Source organism: Salvelinus fontinalis, chromosome 33, assembly GCF_029448725.1.
Source record: "Salvelinus fontinalis isolate EN_2023a chromosome 33, ASM2944872v1, whole genome shotgun sequence".
Taxonomy (NCBI): Eukaryota; Metazoa; Chordata; class Actinopteri; order Salmoniformes; family Salmonidae; genus Salvelinus; species Salvelinus fontinalis.
The window spans coordinates 40,161,309-40,183,904 of NC_074697.1; the positions used below are offsets into that span (position 1 = coordinate 40,161,309).

The 22,596-nt window shown below is 42.4% G+C and overlaps 1 protein-coding gene across 1 annotated transcript in view; it reads left to right on the forward strand.

Annotated features, from left to right (window-relative positions):
- LOC129832241 (glucagon receptor-like) overlaps nucleotides 1-22,596 on the forward strand; it is a 37,777-nt gene that overhangs the window by 10,900 nt on the left and 4,281 nt on the right. Inside the window, exons 2-11 of the mRNA XM_055896166.1 lie at nucleotides 11,657-11,821; nucleotides 12,304-12,400; nucleotides 12,819-12,926; nucleotides 17,848-17,969; nucleotides 19,543-19,649; nucleotides 20,086-20,239; nucleotides 20,389-20,548; nucleotides 20,734-20,794; nucleotides 20,890-20,959; nucleotides 21,879-21,967. Of these exons, the coding sequence (XP_055752141.1) occupies nucleotides 11,774-11,821; nucleotides 12,304-12,400; nucleotides 12,819-12,926; nucleotides 17,848-17,969; nucleotides 19,543-19,649; nucleotides 20,086-20,239; nucleotides 20,389-20,548; nucleotides 20,734-20,794; nucleotides 20,890-20,959; nucleotides 21,879-21,967 (1,016 nt within the window). The 5' untranslated portion in view covers nucleotides 11,657-11,773. The remainder of the gene's footprint in view (nucleotides 1-11,656; nucleotides 11,822-12,303; nucleotides 12,401-12,818; nucleotides 12,927-17,847; nucleotides 17,970-19,542; nucleotides 19,650-20,085; nucleotides 20,240-20,388; nucleotides 20,549-20,733; nucleotides 20,795-20,889; nucleotides 20,960-21,878; nucleotides 21,968-22,596) is intronic.

Here is a 22,596-nt window from a genome sequence, read left to right on the forward strand (position 1 = left end):
TTTGTTTTATATGGTGTGTCTTATCTTTCCTCTCCACTGGCCAACTGGTAAACAGGCTACACTCTAGGCAGTCTCTTCTGCTGATGTGTGTGGGTCTGGTAGTGGTACTCTCTCTATCCTACTCTTTTCCTTTCGGCAGGATTAATACCTGCCTGGCGCAGGTATTTTTACCCCTCTCTATCAATACCGCTACAACCTTTATAATAAGCATTACATGCATAATCGCATGTGTGGTCACTTTTGATAATGGTGTTTTCCCACTAATGTACCATTCGCGCTTATAGCCTACTGCCATGTGCAACATTGCTGCGCTTATAATGTGAAGAAATAGCCTAATACTTTATCAACATTGAAAGCTAAACGTGTTGATCTGTTGTGTCAGCCACATTGCGTAAAACCTTTTTTTTATGGTAGTGTTTGTATTAATTTGGGATCTATCGCATCCCACAACTCTCCCAGACTATGTTTGGAATATTTCTTTCTCACACAGAATAGAATAGGTCAACTTTTATACTATGGGGGATAGTAGATTGACAGGCTAGTGCTTTTCGTGTTTGTTAGGCCTACTCATCTTGTTGGCTTGACGAAAAGTAAATGTGGACAGTTCTTCCAATATCTTCAATATGTACCTTGGAATTGGTTAAGGAAATGCGCAGTTGCGTCCCCAATGTGTCTGTCTTTACTTGTAGCCTGTGAGAAAGAACTGATCACCTTTTGGAGAGCCATTTGAGTGACAGGTGCTTCGGACAGTGCAGCACTCAGGGAGAAGGGCACAAAGCAGCTCTCCGGGCCAAGGGCACAATGGCCACTGGCCGCAAAAGGCATGGATTTTTTTACGGTGCATTACGGCCACACAAAGGGTATGCCGCTGTGAAATTCGAGGGATTATCAAGTGATTGTCAAATTGTGAATGAAAGACTGATGAAGTGTGTACAGCCTGCACAAGAAACAAAGCAGAGATCATGCCTTTCAAGAGCCTTTTTTCAAGTCATCATTAGAGTCGCATCATGCAGCGTTACAAAGTATTAAAAATCAAAACATATAATCCAACGTTTGTAGAACAACTAAAGTTACATTAATAACTCTAAATTAAGCATATAGGAGTACCCATTTCTTTGTTAACCACTCAACAAAGAATAGCCACATGTGCACACTTCCCTCAAATCATTTGGAGAAAATATCCTTTCTATTTTATTAATCTTTGTTCAATTGAATTCTTCAAACTATAGAATAAAATAATGCCAAGGAATTCTAAGCAAATCTTGCCTGCTAAATTATCTAGTGTAGCCCACAGCCATATGGCAAAGCCAGATCAGGGTATGCTATTCTGTTCTTCTGAAATTGACTATTTAAACCTGTCTAAAATAAATCATGGTTTATTGTGAAGGTGTAGGTTATATTTAAATGTAGATGTTCCAAAGGTCTGCATCAGTGGCTTGTAGGTCAGGAGATGCTAAATGTGTTTGTTAATTAACGCTCAATTACCGTGAGACCAACAGTTATTTGCTTGACAATCACTGTCTAATGAAATTTCATGCCCTAGGTCTGACTTTTTGGTCCTGGTCAGGACATTGGCAGCACTCTTCTGGATTAGTTGAATCCTCTGGAGTGATTTGGCTTGGAGGCCCCCAAACAGCGCATTGCCGTAGTCAATCTGAGAGAAGATGAAGGTGTGGATGAGTTTCTCAGCATCTGGCTGGGAGAGTGATGGTATGACCAGGGCAAAAAAACATGTTTTACATTTTGTTGGCATCGAAGGACAGAGAAGGATCAAACTTGACTCCTAAACTGAAGATGACAGAGGACAAGTGGATGGCCTGGCCACTGATTGTAGGGCAGATGTTTCCAGCACTGCTTGGGTGTCCCAATTAGCATAGCCTCAGTCTTGCTACTGTTCAACTGAAGGAAGTTTTGACTTATCCCCAGTGGAGGCTGCTGAGGGCAGGACGGCTCATAAAAATGTCTGGAACGGAGCAAATGGAATGGCATCAAACACATGGTAACCATGCGTTTAATGTATTTGATTCCACTCATTCATTTCCAGCAGTTACCACAAGCCCGTCCTCCCCTATTAAGGTGCCACTAACATCCTGTGATCCATACCCATGCGTGTGTGTGCTTTTGTATGTGTGCCCACATAGCCGCCTATGCGTGTGTGTGTCTACAGTATGTGCGTGGGTGCTTAGCAGCCTACTGTTTGGGTGTGCACAGGACCTCCATGAGATGTAAGGAGAGTTGCATCTTTAGCCATCTTTGTATACATTCTCTTGGAATGTTATCAGCCCTGGTGAACTTTGTGTGGAGACAAGTTTTACAAAAGCAGACAGAGAGGAATCTGTATATGTTACGGCTGTCTAATTCCTCCTCCTCGGATGAGGAGAAGGAGTAAGGGTCGGACCAAAACGCAGCGTTGAATGAAGACATAATGAATATTTATTAACGACAAGACGAACACGAAAAAACACTTGGAAAATACAAAACAACAAAACGACGTAGACAGACCTGCACTTGAGAACTTACATATACACGAAGAATGCACGAACAGGTACAGACTACACAAACGAACGAAAACACGAAACAGTCCCGTGTGGTAGACACAGACACAGGAACAATCACCCACAAACAAACAGTGAGAACAGCCTACCTTAATATGGTTCTCAATCAGAGGAAACGTCAAACACCTGCCTCTAATTGAGAACCATATCAGGCAACACATTTAACCCAACTTAGAAACACATAACATAGAATGCCCACCCCAACTCACGCCCTGACCAACTAAACACGTACAAAAACAAGGAAAACAGGTCAGGAACGTGACAGTATATCACAGTCCAGTTCTTTTTAGCCTACAACCTCTGATGTCTTGCCATCCAGTATAGTTGAAATTGTAATTTAACCACACATTCCTCTTTGGCATTGGGTTGTCTTGTGATTTATCTGGAAAATAATGTAAAGTAGCTTTAATCTATTATGTATGCACAGACACAATAATGATCTCATAATTAGGGCCAGGAGTTTTGGGGCACTTTTTGAGGCACTATGCTTTTACTGGTAATTCCAGCATTGTCCACTAGTGTTGCTGGTTGTGCGTGTACAGTATGTTCGGTAGGAGGGATTGTCTAAGCCAGGGGAAGGCATAGCTCTGCAAACCTTAATCCCACAAAACCTATTATTTGTCAGGGAATACTATTTGTAGATCAGTGATTCTACTTCTCAGTTTGCTCAAGCTGATCCTATCCAACAGACTCAGAAGTTGTAGCTAAAAAATAGGTCAGTTTTGGGCAGTTAAAAAAGATATTAATATATATATTTTTTTATTATAATTATTTTTACCTTTATTTAACTAGGCAAGTCAGTTAAGACCAATTTCTTATTTTCAATGACGGCCTAGGAACAGTGGGTAATTACCTTGTTCAGGGGCAGAAAGACAGATTTTTACCTTGTCAGCTCAGAGATTCGATCTTGCAACCTTTCGGTTACTAGTCCAATGCTCTAACCACTAGGCTACCTGCCGCCCACAGTTAAAGAGGAGAGTCATTGAAACTAACCATGGAAGTACATTGGAGCGAATTCAAGGGGGTAGCCCCGACCGGGACTCGAACCGATGTCCAGTAACTGTCAAGCCAACACCTTAACCATTACAGAACATTTCCTAGGATTTCCTACTAGCAGCTACACGAGTGGACAATGCTGGAAATACCAGTAATAGCACAATGCCTCAAAAGTGGCCCCAAACTTTTTTATGGATGTCAGACACTGTCTTTTATCATTATTGTGTGCCTGTGTGGGTGTGTGCTTGCGTGCCGGTGCATATCTGCATGCATGTCTTTGCCCATTTCTGTGTACTTTGCCATATAGTATACCGGTATGTGTGCGTAAACATGTGGAAATTACAGTGGTTACTATGTGGATCCCCCCCATCCCTCCCTCCCCTCCTCTACACAACAACATGATTGAAGATGGATGTCACACAAGGAGAAGGGCCAACGGGTCCACAGCTTCCTGTAACTTTCCTCTACTCATCAGAGCTCTGATCTGCCTCAGAGATACTACAACAGCAGGAATTCAACAACAATTCCTCTCCTCTTCCCTTGCAAGCTATAGTACTGAATCTGACCCCAGCTTCTGAGTTTCAATGTCTGAATTTTAAAAGGCATGAATTATTCTTATCTCTGTAGCTTACGCCATTCATGCACCACATATTTCATTTTTGAAATATGCTGCCGGCGTGTCAAAGTGCTAATGCATGGAGACCGTTTATTTCCCCCCCCGCTGACTGTGTCTACAGCAGTGGGGACCCCACTGGTTTTTGAGCCCCACCTGTTTAGCTAAATATATATATACAGTACCGGTCAAAAGATTGGACACCTACCCATTCCACGTTTTTTCTTTATTTTATCATTTTCTATGTTGTAGAATAATAGTGAAGACACCACAACTATGAAATAAAACATATGTAATCATGTAGTAACCAAAAAAGTGTTAAACAAATCAAAATATATTTTCTATTTTAGATTCTTCAAAGTAGCCACCCTTTGCCTTGATGATAGCGTTGGAAACTCTTGGCATTCTCTCAACCAGCTTCTCGAGGAATGCTTTTCCAAATGTCTTGAAGGAGTTCCCACATATGCTAAGCACTTGTTTGCTGCTTTTCCTTCACTATGCGGTCCAACTCATCCCAAACCATCTCATTTTGGATGTGGTCATGTGATTGTGGAGGCCAGGTCATCTGATGCAGCACTCCATCACTCTCCTTGGTCAAATAGCCCATACACAGCCTGGATGTGTGTTTTGGGTCATTGTCCTGTTGAAAAATAATTATAGTCCCACTAAGAGCAAACCAGATGGGATGGCGTATTGCTGCAGAATACTGTGGTAGCCATGCTGGTTAAGTGTGTCTTGAATTCTAAGTAAATCACAGACAGCGTCACCAGTAAAGCACCCCCACACCTCCATGCTTCACGGTGGGAACCACACTTGCGGAGATCATCCGTTCACCTACTCTGCGTCTCACAAAGACACGCTGGTTGGAACCAAAAAGCTCAAATTTGGACTCATCAGACCAAAGCACAGATTTCCACCAGTCTAATGTCCATTACTTGTGTTTCTTGGCCCAAGCAAGTCTCTTCTTCTTATCTGTGTCCTTTAATAGGGATTTCTTTGCAGCAATTCGACCATGAAGGCCTGATTCACGCAGTCTTCTCTGAACAGTTGATGTTGAGATGTGTCTGTTATTTGAACTCTTGAAAGCATTTATTTGGACTGCAATTTCTGAGGCTGGTAACTCTAATGAACTTATCTTCTGCAGCAGAGGTAACTCTGGGTCTTCCTTTCATGTGTCGGTCCTCATGAGAACCAGTTTCATCATAGTGCTTCATGATTTTTGCGACTGCACTTGAAGTTCTTGAAATTTTCCGCATTGACTGACCTAGGGGCAATCTTCTATATACCACCTCTACCTTGTCACAACACAACTGATTGGCTCAAACACATTAAGAAGGAAAGAAATTCTGCCAATTAACTTTTAACAAGGCACACATGTCAATTGAAATGCATTCCAGGTGACCACCTCATGAAGCTGTATGCGAGAATGCCAAGAGTGTGCAAAGCTGTCATCAAGGCAAAGGGTGGCTACTTTCAAGAATCTAAAATCTAAAATATATTTTGATTTCTTTAACACTTTTTTGGTTACTATATGATTCCATATGTGTTATTTCAAAGTTGTGATATCTTCACTATTATTCTACAATGTAGAAAATAGTAAAAATAAAGAAAAACCCTTGAATGAGTAGGTGTGTCCAAACTTTTGACTGGTACTGTATATGTCATGCCTGCTCCCGCTCCCCCTCTCTGGCGCTCATTACGCACACCTGTCACCATCGTTTTGCGCATCAACGCTTCATTGGACTCACCTGGACTCCTTCACGTTTTTGATTGCCTCCCCTATATCTGTCTATTCCTGTTTCATCCCTGTGTCAGCAGGTCGTTTTGTTTCCCCTGTTCTGTTTCATGTCCGTTGTTTACTAAATGTTCACTCCCTGTACATGCTTCTCCTCTCCCAGTGTCTGTCCCCACAATATATACAGTGGGGAGAACAAGTATTTGATACACTGCCGATTTTGCAGGTTTTCCTACTTACAAAGCATGTAGAGGTCTGTAATTTTTATCATAGGTACACTTCAACTGTGAGAGACAGAATCTAAAACAAAAATCCAGAAAATCACATTGTATGATTTTTAAGTAATGAATTTGCATACATTATGTAATATGCCAGGGAGATATGTATACTGTAGCTGAGAAAGTAATACTAAGTGTATGTTGTGTAGTAAGCGGTTAGTAGCCCATGTGCCTCACCCTAATAATTTGGTCCCTTTCCTCCTCATAACTTAGCCTACTGTTCCGACTTGGTGGTGCACATGTAGCCTATAGTCTGTTTTAGAGAGATGTCATCATTGAATATTGTCAGAGCTTTCATTATCTGCTTATATGCCCTCTTTTTATCCTATGGTTCTGACTTGGTGTACAGGGAGAATATTGTAAGAATGGCCCATGTTCTGAATTCTATCGCTGTACATTTCAAAAGTACTGAACAAATAGTTTGACTACGTCCGTCTTAGCTCGCTCATTAATGTCTTAATCGCAATTACGGATTGCCTCTTATCCACTCATTGTTCCCTTATGTCATAGCTTGAACAGCTCAACAGTCAGTAGAAACCACATTTGTTAATCAAGTCAGCCATATCAGCTATGTTTTTTAAAAAGGCAGTAAATGAGGCTGAATTAACTGTTTTGTTGCCAGACAAGGCTCTGCTCATAGCCAGGTGTAGCAGTGGTAAGGATTCACTCCATGGAGCTGAAAAGAAAGCCCTGGACAGCATTATGTAGGCCCTAACAGTTTGTGGGCACCGTTTGTCACAGTTATAGTGCAATTAATGTATTGTTTAGTGTTGTGTTGTGTTCTGTAGTGGCTTTGCTGACATGCATCAACCCCCAAAAATTGGGAGTTTGCCCCACCAATATTTACATGCTAAAATTGCCACTGGTCTACAGCACTATAAAGTGAGCAGTGGGTTATGCTGGCTTGCCCCAGCTTGCCGTATAGACGGCCTCTGTCTGTCTAAAACTGGTCGGGTCAGGTCGCACCCGTCCATTGCCCTAATTATGCACATAAACTCAAATGCCCAGTTCTAATCTTTCCCCTGTTTGAAGCTGCCGCACTTCCAGGCCTTAGTGTTATTACCTTAGTCACAGATGATGAGTTGGAGGGGTCACCGAGGGCCGCTGGACTGACCTGAAATAGCCCTGGTGTTAAGGAGATCCAGTAGCCTAGCTCTGATCCTCTTACACCCTCTGTCGAAACAGTTTCCCGTTTGACCAGGGTGGAGAGGGTCACACATCATCCACCCTGTTTTAAAAGCATGTCTGCCCTTGATGACAGAAAAACTGTGACAGCACTGGTCAGAGACAGTCCCTTTACTGCAAGTTACACGCAACCAGAAGCCCTGGCTCATGTGCTTCCTATTACTGTTTGTGATCGGTGAGAGATGCCAGCTTCCATGGACACAAGATTAACTGTGTTGTAGAAGCTTGGGAAATAGGAAAAACACAACCTGAAAAATTGTGGCGCAGTTTAGATAACACAACTGACTAGATATCCTTAAACCTTGTGTTTGGTTGGTGAATTACTTGCAGTTCTCTCTTGTTTTCATTCTCAAAAGACTGTGACTCTACTCTATATCACAAGGTTGGCATTGATACATGAAGTCATTGACATGGTAAGTAGACCTGAAATACAATAAATAAATAACCGTCTAGATCTGTGCACTATAGACACTATATCAGCCAACTCCAGGCTGTCATTGGTGAATATTACTCCACTTCTTGACAGTCCCATTTTACGTCTTTCTTCTTCATCTTCTTCATCTGCTTATATTTTTGTATTTGATTCCAGACGAAGTGCCATTCTGTCCCGAAGCGATATTCTGTTTTTCATGGTCATAGTAATTTGAGCTTAAAATGCGGTGTAGTCTAAGCCTTTTATCATTACAGGGTGACGGAGGTTTGCCAAAGACACATGAATAGAATCCGTTTTCTCCTTCAAAGCGTATCGTCAGTTAAAACCTGAGCCAATGTTTTGAGGGAAGCATAGATGGAGGACATTTCTCACATCATTTCATCTGGTGGATTGAAGCATGTATGTGTTCCTTCACTGGGCCAAGCTTGTCACTGCCGACACGGTACAGGGATGGATTAAACCTACTTAACCTACACACAAATGTCAAAACATTGCTACCTTATCACCCCTCATGAAAGGAGGCATGATGAACATACCATTAATTATTTAAAATACTCTAGATTATATCCCTTTTTGAAAATCACATGTGGTACCTTGATGAATAGTGTCTGTACTGTAGCTTGGTTTTGAAAAGTAATTTCTTTCTTGACATAAGTCATCCGTGCTATGTTGCCTTTCTCCCTATTCCTCATGTCTCACAAACTTTGGCCAAATCTGTTACGGCAGCCCAGGTTGTCTCATGATGCTGCCTCTTACCTGTCTACATTCTGGCGTCAGATAGGTTTGAGTTTGAGTGGTTTACTGCCAGGTATGACTGGCATTGAGGCAGGTAATCCTCATCATCACTCCCAGCTCATGCCAAGAGAGCTCTTTGTATAGATACAGTCTATGTGCATACTGTAGCTGTACATTCCACTGAGAGCCTACAGAAAATACCTCTTTTTCAGATAAGTCTGTAATTGTTTGCCTAAAACCCCAGCAGCTTTAACGGTAGGATCCCCTGGATGTTTTGTGAGATGAATTCCAATAATGAGAATTCAACCCTGAATATTCTGGCAGAACGTAAACTCTCGTGAAAAGTATTGTTTTATTCACCGTGGTGCACTGGAATTGCCTGAGGCCCAAGGCCTCACTAACGAGTTGGGTTTTCATTAGCATTCATTACTGTGCAAATATGACCCACCACATAATGAGCAGGCTCTCACCCAGCAGATGTGCAATCCTTTCCTCATATGTTATAATGTAACGTATTGTCTGTTGGATAATATGGATCTTCCTTTTCTGTTTTGCACGGCCATAGTACGTGTAAGGGGTGGATTAGGGTTCAGTAGCTTGACTGACATGTTGACTGAAACGAAGATATGTTTTTTATGATGAGATGACATGGTAATAATGGCCTGTCGGGCTGTTATATGTCAGTTCTTGGTTTTAGTCCAATACCTTCACGGGTCAAGAAAACCCTCACAGTTCGTCTGCTTGTTCAAGAGTTACTGAATAAATTAATCCAGTGGCATCTCCAGCTTTGAACCTTAATTGTTTTTTTCCCCCAGAGCGTTCTTCTGAAGTGAAGTCGAGGCTTTTCGGGGTGTTTTGAAATGGCTGCTCATAGTTTGTGAAGGAATAAAGTACCGACAGTGTACTTTGGATCACAATCTGTGTTTTGAGTAGCTGCTCTTGATCTTGTGTGTATGCTACAATGTTTGACTGCAGACTTACTGGATTTTCTTTTGTACAGAGGAACAACATGGAGACACCTGCTGGGAATTGGCCCCTGAAAAGAAAAACAAGCTAGATGAAGGCAGGATACTGTGCAACTCCCCCTCAACTCTCTTATGCCCTAAAACTCAAACATGTCATGTTCGATAAATGTACACAGTTGGGGTTATTTTTGTAGATGTAGAACGTTTTTCAAATCATGACATCACAAGAAAAATTGAATTCAGAGAACAATAAGTCTTGTCAATGTGACTGATGTTATGCATACAATTTCCAAATCCCTTGTGCAGGAAACATTCTCCGTCTAAAAAGGATCCTCTGTGTGCATGAAGCATGAACTCTTTGTAAACAAAAGCCCAAACTCTTTGTATAAAATGTTTGATCCCCAACAATGAGGTTAGTACAGTACAACAAATGTACAACAAATGTACATTGAGGGAGTTGCTGTGTAGACCAATTGTGTTCCAGCTCTTTAAGTAACATAGCAGGCACAATGGGAACAATATTTTATGTTCAGTTTTTGTATTATTTTATAAAAAATCCCCCAAAAATCCCCAATTTCGTGGTTTCCACCTGGTAGTTACAGTCTTGTCTCATCGCTGCAACTCCTGTACGGACTCTGGAGAGAAGAAAGTCGAGAGCCAGCCGCAGGAAGGAAACACAGTGTCGGAGGAAACATCGTGGCGTTCGTGTCAGCGTGCATTACGCCCGGCCCGCCACAGGAGTCGCTAGTGCGCGATGGGACAAGAACATCCCTACAGGCCAAACCCTCCCCTAACCTGGACGACGCTGGGCCAATTGTACACCGCCGCATGGGTCTCCCGGCCAGCTGCAACAGAGCCTGGACTCGAACCAGGATCTCTAGTTGCACAGCTAGTGCTGTGATGCAGTACCTTAGACCTCAAAACCACTCGGGAGGCCGTGTTTGTATTTTTATAGATAATTCACACAGTTTTCCACACTGTTTAGCACAACACCCCCCACAAAACATTTTTTAATAATTGACCACAACCCGGTCATACATGACTGAACAGAACACTTTGTCTCTAGATACAGGCATGCAGCTTCCTCAGAGCTATATTTAGAGTTAGGCCAACTTTTAGAATTTTGAGTATTGATCTAATTCTAGACATTCAGTTACATAGCATTATACCATGGCATTGTTGGATGCTCGTTTTTGATTGGCTTGAAGGGAATTCTAGATTGTGCATTATTTTCCCATAACAGTGTATTTGCACGGTAGAATTCAACGGCTATAGTTCCTTCTTACTAGTTTGAGCTACTTTTGAAAGCAGAATTGAAAACGTTATTGGCATTGTTGAATTCAATTTTCTTAATAGCAAGCTAGGACTGATGGTTTGGTTAGCTAAACTAGCAAGTGTGTTTGTTTGGTTACCAAGGCAACTACTGTAGCTATCTAGTAAACTTGCTAGTTACTACAGCAGCCCCTCGTTGATTATCTGTTTCTTGTTTAAAGTTTCCCCATGTAATATTAATGGGGAGCTAACATGGCTGGCATAATTATGTTGTAGTGACATGTAAATGCATCATAATGCAGAAACCTCAATGTCCTAACTCTCTAAATACAGTATATGGCTCTGGACTTCTTTATGTAGATGTTTCTAAGATTACAACGATTGGCCCTCCCATCAGATTGTTAGATAGCACTCTGGTTAGATTTCATTGAGATGTCTTTGGGAGACTTGGATGTGGACATGATTTCAATGCTCAAATTAGCCTACACTTCAGTAGCAACAAAATGGGTGTCTTGTTGTCACAGTGTCATTGGGAAATAGTGGGCCGAAACCTCACATCCTCTAATCAGCTACATGGCCTCATTGGCCTTCATGGATTCATTAATGATTACATGTTGATTGGGCTCATTAACATTTGAACTAAGTGGCTACATCACTTGACGAAAATATACATTTTCATCTGCCACAATTATTGGGCCGGCATCGTTGATCCCGTGCCATTACGTTTTTACTTCCTTTCCACAAATCAAATGCCAAATCCTATTCCCATTGTGGACCACAAGCTTGTTTTAGCGTAATATGTGATAAGAATTGTAACCCAAACCCATATTGTGTGATTGCTCTGTTCTGTACACGGTAGGTCTAACTGATTGTGTGTGTTGTTTTGCAGGGTGTGGGCTATGGGGTGGGGGTCTGAGGCAATGCCTGGTTCTGACCCCCCTGGGTCAAAAACACCCAGCAGCCCTGAGATGATGAGTAGCCCTCCACCCTGGCACTCCTCTAAGTGATGAAGACCCCTGCCATCCTCATCCTGTTTGTCCTGTGCAGAACTGTGGTAGGCACATTTAACTTTGTTTCTGCTCATTACGGCAGTAGTGATTGTACTTCACATTACTTTCCACCTTCAATCCATCCATAGAAGTGTGTCGTGTCATTGGACGCTTCCGTCGTGAGTTTATTTGATTGTCCTCAGGAGCTGTTATGAAATGTAAGTCATGTGAAGATGATTCACCGTTCTGAATCACTGCAGGTAATAATGATCTGTGTGCTTTATAGAACACAATCAGAGTGCTGGGAAGCTGCTCTTAACACCAGTGTCAGTTTAATGTGCTTTGCATCCTCAATCAATGCAGCTGGTTTAGTGAATGTATGTGTCAGCTTTTATGGAGAATTTAAGTTACAACACTACACTAAGCCAAGGTATTAGTGCTTTATATCCAGTCAGGTTTTAAACCCAGTTAGGTATTGTAGGGCTTACCCAGAAGAACCCGCTGGGGTTGACCCCTGACCCTCAATCTTGTGAATTATGACCGGCAGCTTGTGTCAACGAAGACGGTGAAGCACACGGTGGAGGAATGGAACAGATACAGGAACGAGTGCCTGCTGAGAATGAGCACGGACCCCACTCCCCCAGGTAAGACTCAAAAACAGATGCCTGTCCTAATCAGACACACCCCATTATGGGTTTATAAATCGAATAACATCTAAAAACGTTATCGTCTAGAGTAGACAGTAGAATTATGCAGTTGGCTTCACAATTATAATGGCTTCATCACCCCTCTCCCTCAAGCAAATATATATTTCAGAGTCCACAGAATCTACCCAATTCTTAGAATAAGTACCATGAGTCAGGCTTCGACTTAACATCTGACCCAAAGGACTGCATCCATTGCAAGGCAGTATCCTCATCATTGCTACTGTTTTCCCAAGTGTTCTTCATCCAAAAACTAAAGTCTCTATCCTGTTTAGCTTCAGACAAAAAATTAAGGATTCAGGGTCTGCTGTCTGCTTACTTACTTACTTACGGCTTATATCGTCTCTTCTCCCCCCAGGCTTGTTCTGCGGCCGTATGTTTGACATGTATGCCTGCTGGCCGGAGGGTGTCCCCAACAGCACGGTTAAAGTACCCTGCCCGTGGTACCTCCCCTGGTACAACCAAGGTACTGGTGTGGCATTGGTTAGTGCTTTATGGTTCGGTAGGATCATTGAGATTTTGTTTCATCCGACTTCCAGCTAAAGGGTTAATGCTAACACTGTTTCTGTCTAATGCCTACAGAATTAGGCCCCCAGTGCCTGGTCTGGAGCGTGAAATCACAAGCTCTGCTGGTCGGTTGCTGTGTAGCAACCTAGCGGCGCCAAAAGCCCTGGGGCCGTATTTATAACCGTGCCCATTTCTGAAATAATATTGATTTTTATTAACTTGGCGCATGACATATGCGCATGTTTCCCATTATGAATCAGCCTTGTCTTAAAACTGTGGACGCTTGAATGAGCATTAAAACTTTGCCTGGAAAACGCTTCTTTCCCCTTTTATGATGACAATAATGCCCTTTATTTGCAGGATTATTTGGAACTATTGTCAATAGACCACGTCATGCAAAAGACTAATTGTTGTTCAAAAGTTCATCAATAGATTGTTGGGTTTTTGGATTTCCTGCCTTGGTATAGACTCTGAGATGAAATAGGCAATGATGTCGCGCTCCTATCGACACAGCAATACTGTAACCTACATTTACATTTACATTTAAGTCATTTAGCAGACGCTCTTATCCAGAGCGACTTACAAATTGGTGCATTCACCTTAAGATATCCAGTGGAACAGCCACTTTACAATAGTGCATCTAAATCTTTTAAGAGGGGGGGGGGGGGGGGGGGGGGGGGTCAGAAGGATTACTTTATCCTATCCTAGGTATTCCTTAAAGAGGTGGGGTTTCTACTCATACTGTCAAATATTACATAAATATTACATAAGCTACCGGTCTATTTACTGTGTTGGCAGAATGTTTTAATCTTAGCCAGTAATTTATGCTGTATCTGGAACAGGACTGTGTCCGTTTCTGAACAAGAAAACAATGGCAAATTGTCGGGGATCTGTCAGCAGAACATTTGAATTCAACAATGTTTTATGACGGACTGCCCACGCATTCTGGAATATTGTAGGGCTACAAAAAAAAATACAGTGCCTACAGTTCTATTTCTTGTGTGTTTTTGTTCTATTTGGCATTTTATTTATTTATTATAGTACTACTGATTTTCATTACTGCATTGTTTTGAAAGAGCAAGCAAGAAAGGCATTTAGCTGTACGAATCGTGGCCAAAAGTTTTGAGAATGACACAAATATTAAATATTTTCTGCTTCAATGTCTTTAGATATTTTTGTCAGATGCTACTATGGAATACTGAAGTATAATTACAAGCATTTCATAAGTGTCAAAGGCTTTTATTGACAATTACATGAGGTTGATGCAAAGGGTCAATATTTTCAGTGTAGACCCTTCTTTTTCAAGACCTCTGCAGTCCGCCCTGGCATGCTGTCAGTTAACTTCTGGGCCACAACCTGACTGATGGCAGCCCATTCTTGCATAATCAATGCTTGGAGTTTGTCAGAATTTGTGGGGTTTTGTTTGTCCACCTGCCTCTTGAGGATCGACCACAAGTTCTCAATGTGATTAAGGTCTGGGGAGTTTCCTGGCCATGGACCCAAAATATCGATGTTTTGTTCCCCGTGCCACTAAGTTATCATTTTTGCCTTATGGCAAGGTGCTCCATCATGCTGGAAAAGGCATTGTTCGTCACCAAACTGTTCCTGGATGGTTGGGAGAAGTTGCTCTCAGAGGATGTGTTGGTACCATTCTTTATTCATGGCTGTGTTCTTAGGCAAAATTGTGAGTGAGCCCACTCCCTTGGCTGAGAAGCAACCCCACACATGAATGGTCTCAGGATGCTTTACTGTTGGCATGACACAGGACTGATGGTAGCGCTCACCTTGTCTTCTCCGGACAAGCTTTTTCCCGGATGCCCCAAACAATCGGAAAGGGGATTCATCAGAGAAAATGACTTTACCCCAGTCCTCAGCAGTCCAATCCCTGTACCTTTTGCAGAATATCAGTCTGTCCCTGATGTTTTTCCTGGAGAGAAATGGCTTCTTTGTTGCCCTTCTTGACACCAGGCCATCCTCCAAAAGTCTTCGCCTCACTGTGTGTGCAGATGCACTCACACCTGCCTGCTGCCATTCCTGAGCAAGCTCTGTACTGGTGCTGCCCCGATCCCGCAGCTGAATCACCTTTAGAAGACGGTCCTGGCGCTTGCTGGACTTTCTTGGGCGCCCTGAAGCCTTCTTCACAACAATTGAACCGCTCTCCTTGAAGTTCTTGATGATCCGATAAATTCTTGATTTAGGTGCAATCTTACTGGCAGCAATATCCTTGCCTGTGAAGCCCTTTTTGTGCAAAGCAATGATGACAGCACGTGTTTCCTTGCAGGTAACCATGGTTGACCGAAGAAGAACAATGATTCCAAGCACCACCCTCCTTTTGAAACTTCCAGTCTGTTATTCGAACTCAATCAGCATGACAGAGTGGTCTCCAGCCTTGTCCTCGTCAACAATCACACCTGTGTTAACGAGAGAATCACTGACATGATGTCAGCTGGTCCTTTTGTGGCAGGGCTGAAATGCAGTGGAAATGTTTTTTTTGGGATTCAGTTCATTTGCATGGCAAAGAGGAACTTTGCAATTAATTGCAATTCATCTGATCACTCTTCATAACATTCTGGAGTATATGCAAATTGCCATCATACAAACTGAGGCAGCAGAATTTGTAAAAATTCATATTTGTGTCATTCTCAAAACTTTTGGCCACGACTGTACATGTGCAAGTGACAATTAAAATGTGAAACTTGATTCATAGGCCTACTTCAATGTAACCTTTATTTAACTAGGCAAGTTAGTTAAGAAGAAATTCTTATTTACAATGATGGCCTACCATGGCCAAACCAGGACGATGCTAGGCCAATTGTACTCCGCCCTATGGGACTCCCAATCACGGCCAGAAAGATCAGCTGTTAAACTTGACTGTAGCCTATTCCGGTATTATAAACTGTCCTGCCTATAACTATACATATAGCCAGGAGCACAACTTTCACTGGGGACATGTCCCCCCCCCCCCCCCCCCCCCCCCCCCCCACATTATGAAATTTAATTTTTGTTTCCCCCAGTTTTATTATTGTAATGTCATACAAAACAGACAATGATGTGCTTTAGGACCATGCAGATGCCTCCGAGCGGTCGGGTAGGCTGTTTGGAGTGTTTATCCAACTAGATTAAAAAATATATAATAATGATGTCCCCCCAATTCTAAAAGTTGCACCCCTGCATATACAGTTGAAGTCTGAAGTTTACATACACCTTAGCCAAATACATTTAAACTCAGTTTTTCACAATTTCTGACATTTAATCGGTGTAAAAATTCCCTGACTTAGGTCAGTTAAGATCACCACTTTATTTTAAGAATGTGAAATGTCAGAATAATAGTAGAGAGAATGATTTATTTCAGCTTTTATTTCTTTCATCACATTCCCAGTGGGTCAGAAGTTTACATACACTCAATTAGTATTTGGTAGCATTGCCTTTAAATTGTTTAATTTGGGTCAAACATTTCGGGTAGCCTTCCACAAGCTTCCCACAATACGTTGAGTGAATTTTGGCCCATTCCTCCTGACAGAGCTGGTGCAACTGAGTCAGGTTTGTAGGCCTCCTTGCTCACACACACTTTTTCAGTTCTGCCCACAAATTTTCTATAGGATTGAGATCAGGGCTTTGTGATGGCCACTCCAATACCTTGACTTTGTGGTCCATTTCGCCACAACTTTGGAAGTATGCTTGGGGTCATTGTCCATTTGGAAGACCCATTTATGACCAAGCTTTAACTTCCTGACTGACGTCTTGAGATTTTCTTTCCTCATGACGCCATCTATTTTGTGAAGTGCACAAGTCCCTCCTGCCACCCCCATGCTTCACGGTTGGGTTGGTGTTCTTCGCCTTGCAAGCCTCTTCCTTTTTCCTCCAAACATAACAATGGTCATTATGGCCAAACAGTTCTATTTTTGTTTCATCAGACCAGAGGACATTTCTCCAAAATGTGTGATCTTTGTCCAGTTTCAAACCGTAGTCTGGCTTTTTTATGGTGGTTTTGGAGCAGTGGCTTCTTCCTTGCTGAGCTTCCTTTCAGGTTATGTTGATATAGGACTTGTTTTACTGTGGATATAGATATTTTTGTACCTGTTCCTCCAGCATCTTCACAATGTCTTTTGCTGTTGTTCTGGGATTGATTTGCACCAAAGTACGTTCATCTCTAGGAGACAGAACACGTCTCCTTCCTGAGCGGTATAATGGCAGTGTGGTCCCAAACCCATTCTCGTGTCAAGTAAAATTTGAATAAATGCCCACTTTTGTGTGAAAACTGGCGCACACTCATTTTGGACTATATTTTGTACATATGCACGGTTTATAAATGAGGCCTCTGGTCTGCCATAGAAAGCCTACATAAATTACACGATCGGCCACCCCCCCAAAAAAACTGCCGGCCATTTTGTGCTCTAAAATGTGTTTATTATGATCAAGTTTGATCCCCACTGTCAATTATTTTAAAGTCCGCTACAAATCGCAATATTTAATTAAATCGTGATCCATTCTGACTGCTACATACATTTTGTCGTCACACAGGACCACGTGCGGACACAGACTAATCATGGGCGGGCAGGCTACGAGACGGCGCCCGGTGTCTCTCATGCAGGATGAAAACCACTACATCGACCATGATCCTTTGCTAGTTATGCTAGTTACAGATATTTTCACCATGATGCCTAGCAATTTTGGGGTGCCATTCAGTCCTATTCAGCAATATGGCGCGCTTCAAATTCAAATCGTTCCGGCTTCATGCGTCACCTGGGAGTTTTCCATAGGAATACGTGGATGACTTCAGCGCTTTCACCATCTACTGGTTTTAATGTCTATGTACAGAATTTAATTTGTTTCATCTGTTTGACTTCTTCCTTCATCTCTCCCTCCCCATGTCTGTGCAGTTCGTAATGGGTATGTGTTGCGGGAGTGTGGGCCTGATGGCCAGTGGGCCGTTAACAACACCAGTAGCACATGGAGGGACCACTCCCAGTGCAACGCAGACAATAACCAGCAGGTAGCACAGGTAATACCCATCATGCACCATTCCTGAAATAGACCCTCTTCTCAGAATACATAATAACACACATGGCTAAGAGGAGAACAAGATACTTTCAAAGGGTTAATGCTTTTAATTACTGTATGTGATTTTTAGAAAACTTCACCAGTAGCCTCCAAGTAATGACAGATGCTTTGAGAGGTTAACTAATTCATAGCCAAATATCCATTCAAAAAGCAATGAGTAATAGAGTAGGTATTCCAATGGCATACCACCTGTAGGGGACATAGAAATGCAATTACCAGAATGGCCATTCTTTTATGATAATGCCCGAATGCTCTGATTGCTTATGGATGTTGAGGTGGGCTAGCAGCAGCAGTTGCTGTCCCCTCGTGTTGACTTCCAATCATCCCTATCAGCATGCTCAACTCGCGTCCTCCTTACCCTCTCTTAATTTCACATCTAGTGCTGCAGTCCATTACGAGCTCAGTAATGAATGGTCCATTTACTACATCAATAGAAAAGATGTCATTACTTAGTCAGTGTAATGAATACTCAGGAAGAAAAAGGTGTAGATTCATGCGCAGAGCGCGGCAGGTGTTTATTCGCCTTCACAGAAGGCAGGAGTCATGGTCACAGGCAGGCAATGGTCACACACAGGTAGGCAAACAGGCAGGTGAATCAAAACTAGGACTGAAGGCTATAACTGGTTCTCACAAACGAGCTAGGAAAAGGCTTAGTAGAGTCGAAACGAACAATACCTCAGAAAGGCACAAACAGAAGGAACTGAACTAAATAAGGAGCTGATGAGACCAGGTGAGTAACTAACAGGTGAAATCAATGAACACAAATGAAAGACGGGGCTACGTTCAAGAACACAAAGAAACAGAACACAAGGTTGACTAAGAAAATAAATACAGATCCTTACAGTCAGTACTACATCCGGGATTATAGATCTGCCAGGGCTTCAGAGTATGAGGGTGAGCTCTGAGAGACACACAGTCCTCTCTTTATGAAGAGGGAGACAGCCGTCACCTAGGGGTTATGTTTTTGCTGGCAACCAATGATGCAACGCTGCTTTGCCTCATTGGCCCCACAGCTGAAATGTACTCCAGTCTGCAGCCAGACTCCCTGATGATAAGAAAAATAGGTTGGTAAACGCTGATCGCCGTTCGCAGTGAATTAAATAACAGTCCCTATATTTCCAATGCATTTTTCCACGATAGGTGAGTAAATGTGCATTTACACTCCACTTCATCACTGTTTGACACCTGTTACTCTCACATGTTCCAATCTGTGATATTCATAAGCCTGGAGTGTACATGAATGCATTTTTAATAGGAGTTTATTATAGTGTACTGAGCATCATTAAAGTGTTTATGAACATTTTCCAAGGCATAATAGGCAACAAGACAAGAAGACTTTTTGCGGTCAGTGCATCTGCTTTGTCTGTATTTGTCTCTGTTTGCACTCTACCAAAAGGACAGGACATTAGTACAGCACAGCACATCAACAATAGAGTCAGTGAGTTATAGGTGAAAACAGGGTCATGTTCCCTCGTCTACTTGGGATTTGAGTGCAGGTCTTTGTGTGTCCACAGGAGAACCAGATGGTGATCTTGGCCTACTTCCGGGTGATGTACACTGTGGGCTACTCTCTGTCCTTGGCCAGCCTTTCCCTGGCCCTCATCATACTGCTCATCTTCAGGTAAATACTGGCTTTGACCACAGTCATAAACATCATACAGTCCATATTTATATGTCAGGATTTGACTCTGACTATGGGACTGTTTGTTTGGACTAAGGCAATGGCTTCCCTTCTAGTCACCTGATGTGAATTAGGTGAAGGTAAATCATACAGATGTAGGATCTTAATTTGAGCCAGTTTGCTACAGCATGAAGATAATCTTGCAGCAACAGGAAATGTGAATTATGTTGATTATAATTCATGGATATTTCTTGTTATGGCAAATTCTGAAATTTTTAAGTGGAAATTACAAACTTTAGAAGCCTTTTTAAACTTTGAATACACTCCTGCTGTGCATGAAAATTCTCATCAACAAAAGAGTGATCAAATTAAAATCCTACAATTGTACATGACATTTTGTGATACAGTAATCTCATTGTCAAGTGTTGTAACCTAGGAAACTAAGGTGCACCAGGAACTATATCCACACCAATCTGTTTGCGTCCTTCATCCTGCGAGCCATATCCATCCTCACCAGAGATGCTGTTCTCACCAGGGACACCCCAGAGTTCAGAGACAACAGAGACGTGTCCAACGTCCTCAGTGATAAGGTCAGAACCAAAGGCAGTACACACTAATGCACGTTACAGAAACACACACACTCAAGCGTACCGTTTAAAGACACAATTCGTCTCTCATACATTAGACAGCCATCCTTGAACTCCGCCCCTGACAGTTGACCCCTGACCTTTGCCCCCAGGCCCTGTCTGGCTGCCGTGTGGCCCAGGTGCTGATGCAGTACTGTGTGGGGGCTAACTACTACTGGCTGCTGGTGGAGGGCCTGTACCTCCACAACCTGCTGGTGCTCATGGTCTTCTCAGAGAACAGCTACTTCTGCGGATACCTCTTCATCGGCTGGGGTAGATACACACACACACACACACACACACACACACACACACACACACACACACACACACACACACACACACACACACACACACACACACACACATGCACTCACACATGAACACACACACGCATGATAAATAATGTAAATGCTGTTTCCTGACAGTAATGTATGGGTTTATGACACTGTGTGTAGGATCCCCAGTGTTATTTGTGGTCCCCTGGATTATAGTGCGGTACCTGTATGAGAATGCACGGTGAGTCCCTCTCATTTCCATTCAATCTTATTTCCTCATCATCTGTTACTAAAAACAGAATTCCGACTGAGAGATTGTGACATATCTCCTCCCAGGTGCTGGGAGATCAACGAGAACATGGCGTACTGGTGGATCATCCGCACACCCATCCTCCTGGCCATTCTGGTGAGTGTGTGTAACGTGTGTGTGTGTCGACTGTGCTGTGTGCCCTAAAGCAATGGGGGTCCAGGGGTTACTCATTCGTCAACCCACCGCTCCTCTCCTCTTCCCCCTGCAGTCTTGTCTCTTTGAAGTTAGCAGACCGTGACAAGCCTGGGGAAATTGTGCGAATGTGAAAGCTGAGTGGGCATGTTTTGGTTCCGGAATGCACTGTACATTAAAATGAATGGATGACTCATCAACCCAGAAGACGAAATGAATGTCACTTGGTTTCTTTTCTTAGTAACACTTAACATGTTCCTTGAAGCTTGATCTAAAGAGTGTTTAATTAGCGTCTCTCGGTGAAACTCTGAGAGGAAGAAAATATCATTTTTTTCCTACGGTATTTTGCATCAGAAGCAACATGCCAGAAGAGATGAGGATTCTCCTGTCACAGATGATTTGTAATTTGTCCCACAACTCTCACATTTCCTTAAGGACTAAATGCCTGACATGTTTTGACATAGTTAGTAATGTCAGACATAGACTGTGTTTTCTATCTCTGTTTTACTTTTCATATTGTATTGATGTGTATATTTTTATAATTACAAGGCTCATCTGTAAAATAGCATGGCAGCCTGTCAAAATAAAGGTTAAGTAAATAGGAGTAGTTCACACGTAATATGACGTGCAGTTGCACTCTGTCACCTGAACTTTGCAGTTAATACCCCTAACATGTTGCAGTCTGACTTTGGAACTCAAACATTCACCCTGCTTCAACAGTAGCAGTTATCCTTGTTTTCTTTTCTTATATAATACTGAAATGCCAGAGAACAGAACAGACCTTTTTGGATACACATCCTTTTATTCTCTCTGACATTAATAAAGCTAATACTTGGTGGTTTGATGTCGATTGTGTTTTATTGATCTTTATTTTTTATTCCAGGTCAACTTTTTCATATTTATTCGGATCATACAGATCCTTGTCTCCAAATTAAAGGCAAACCAAATGAGGTACACCGATTATAAATTCAGGTAAGAAAGATTTCTAAGCAGCTTCTAATCCATGAATGACATAAAAGCAGATCAAAGTAAAAACACAAAACAAACACTGTCCTATTCACGGAACATTACTGTACCTTTGACAGCGTCGTTGTCACCTATCCTCCAGCCTAAACACACAAGGACTCTACTCTTGTGCGAGTCAGCAGACATTATGATGACATAACACTATCCACACAATTTTTTTTGCTTCAAACTCCGTTGACACCCATCACCTCAATAATCCATCACTAAGTTAACTTGCACTTCTACTAGCCCTTTATGGTATACAGAGTAAAGGGAGCTGTGGAATCATTTGATGTTTCTGTGGTGTTCAAGGGGGCTTCCCATCCTTTGATTGGGAGCCGTGGTCCTTGGAGACGGTATAGACTTTTTTTTAGGAAACCAGCCACATCCAAGAGACCAGTTGCATGCATAATCCTCTGGCCTAAGCCTGGCCTCGAGGCACGCTGGATAACATGAGTCTAATTGGAATCTAAGCACAGGTGCAGCTGATGCACTGATTCTGAGCCACCAAAGAGTCATGGGAAGAGAATGCCTTTCTGATTTCCCAAGATGCTTTGAAGCCGTTACTTAACATTCCTGCTCTGAGTCCAGGTGTG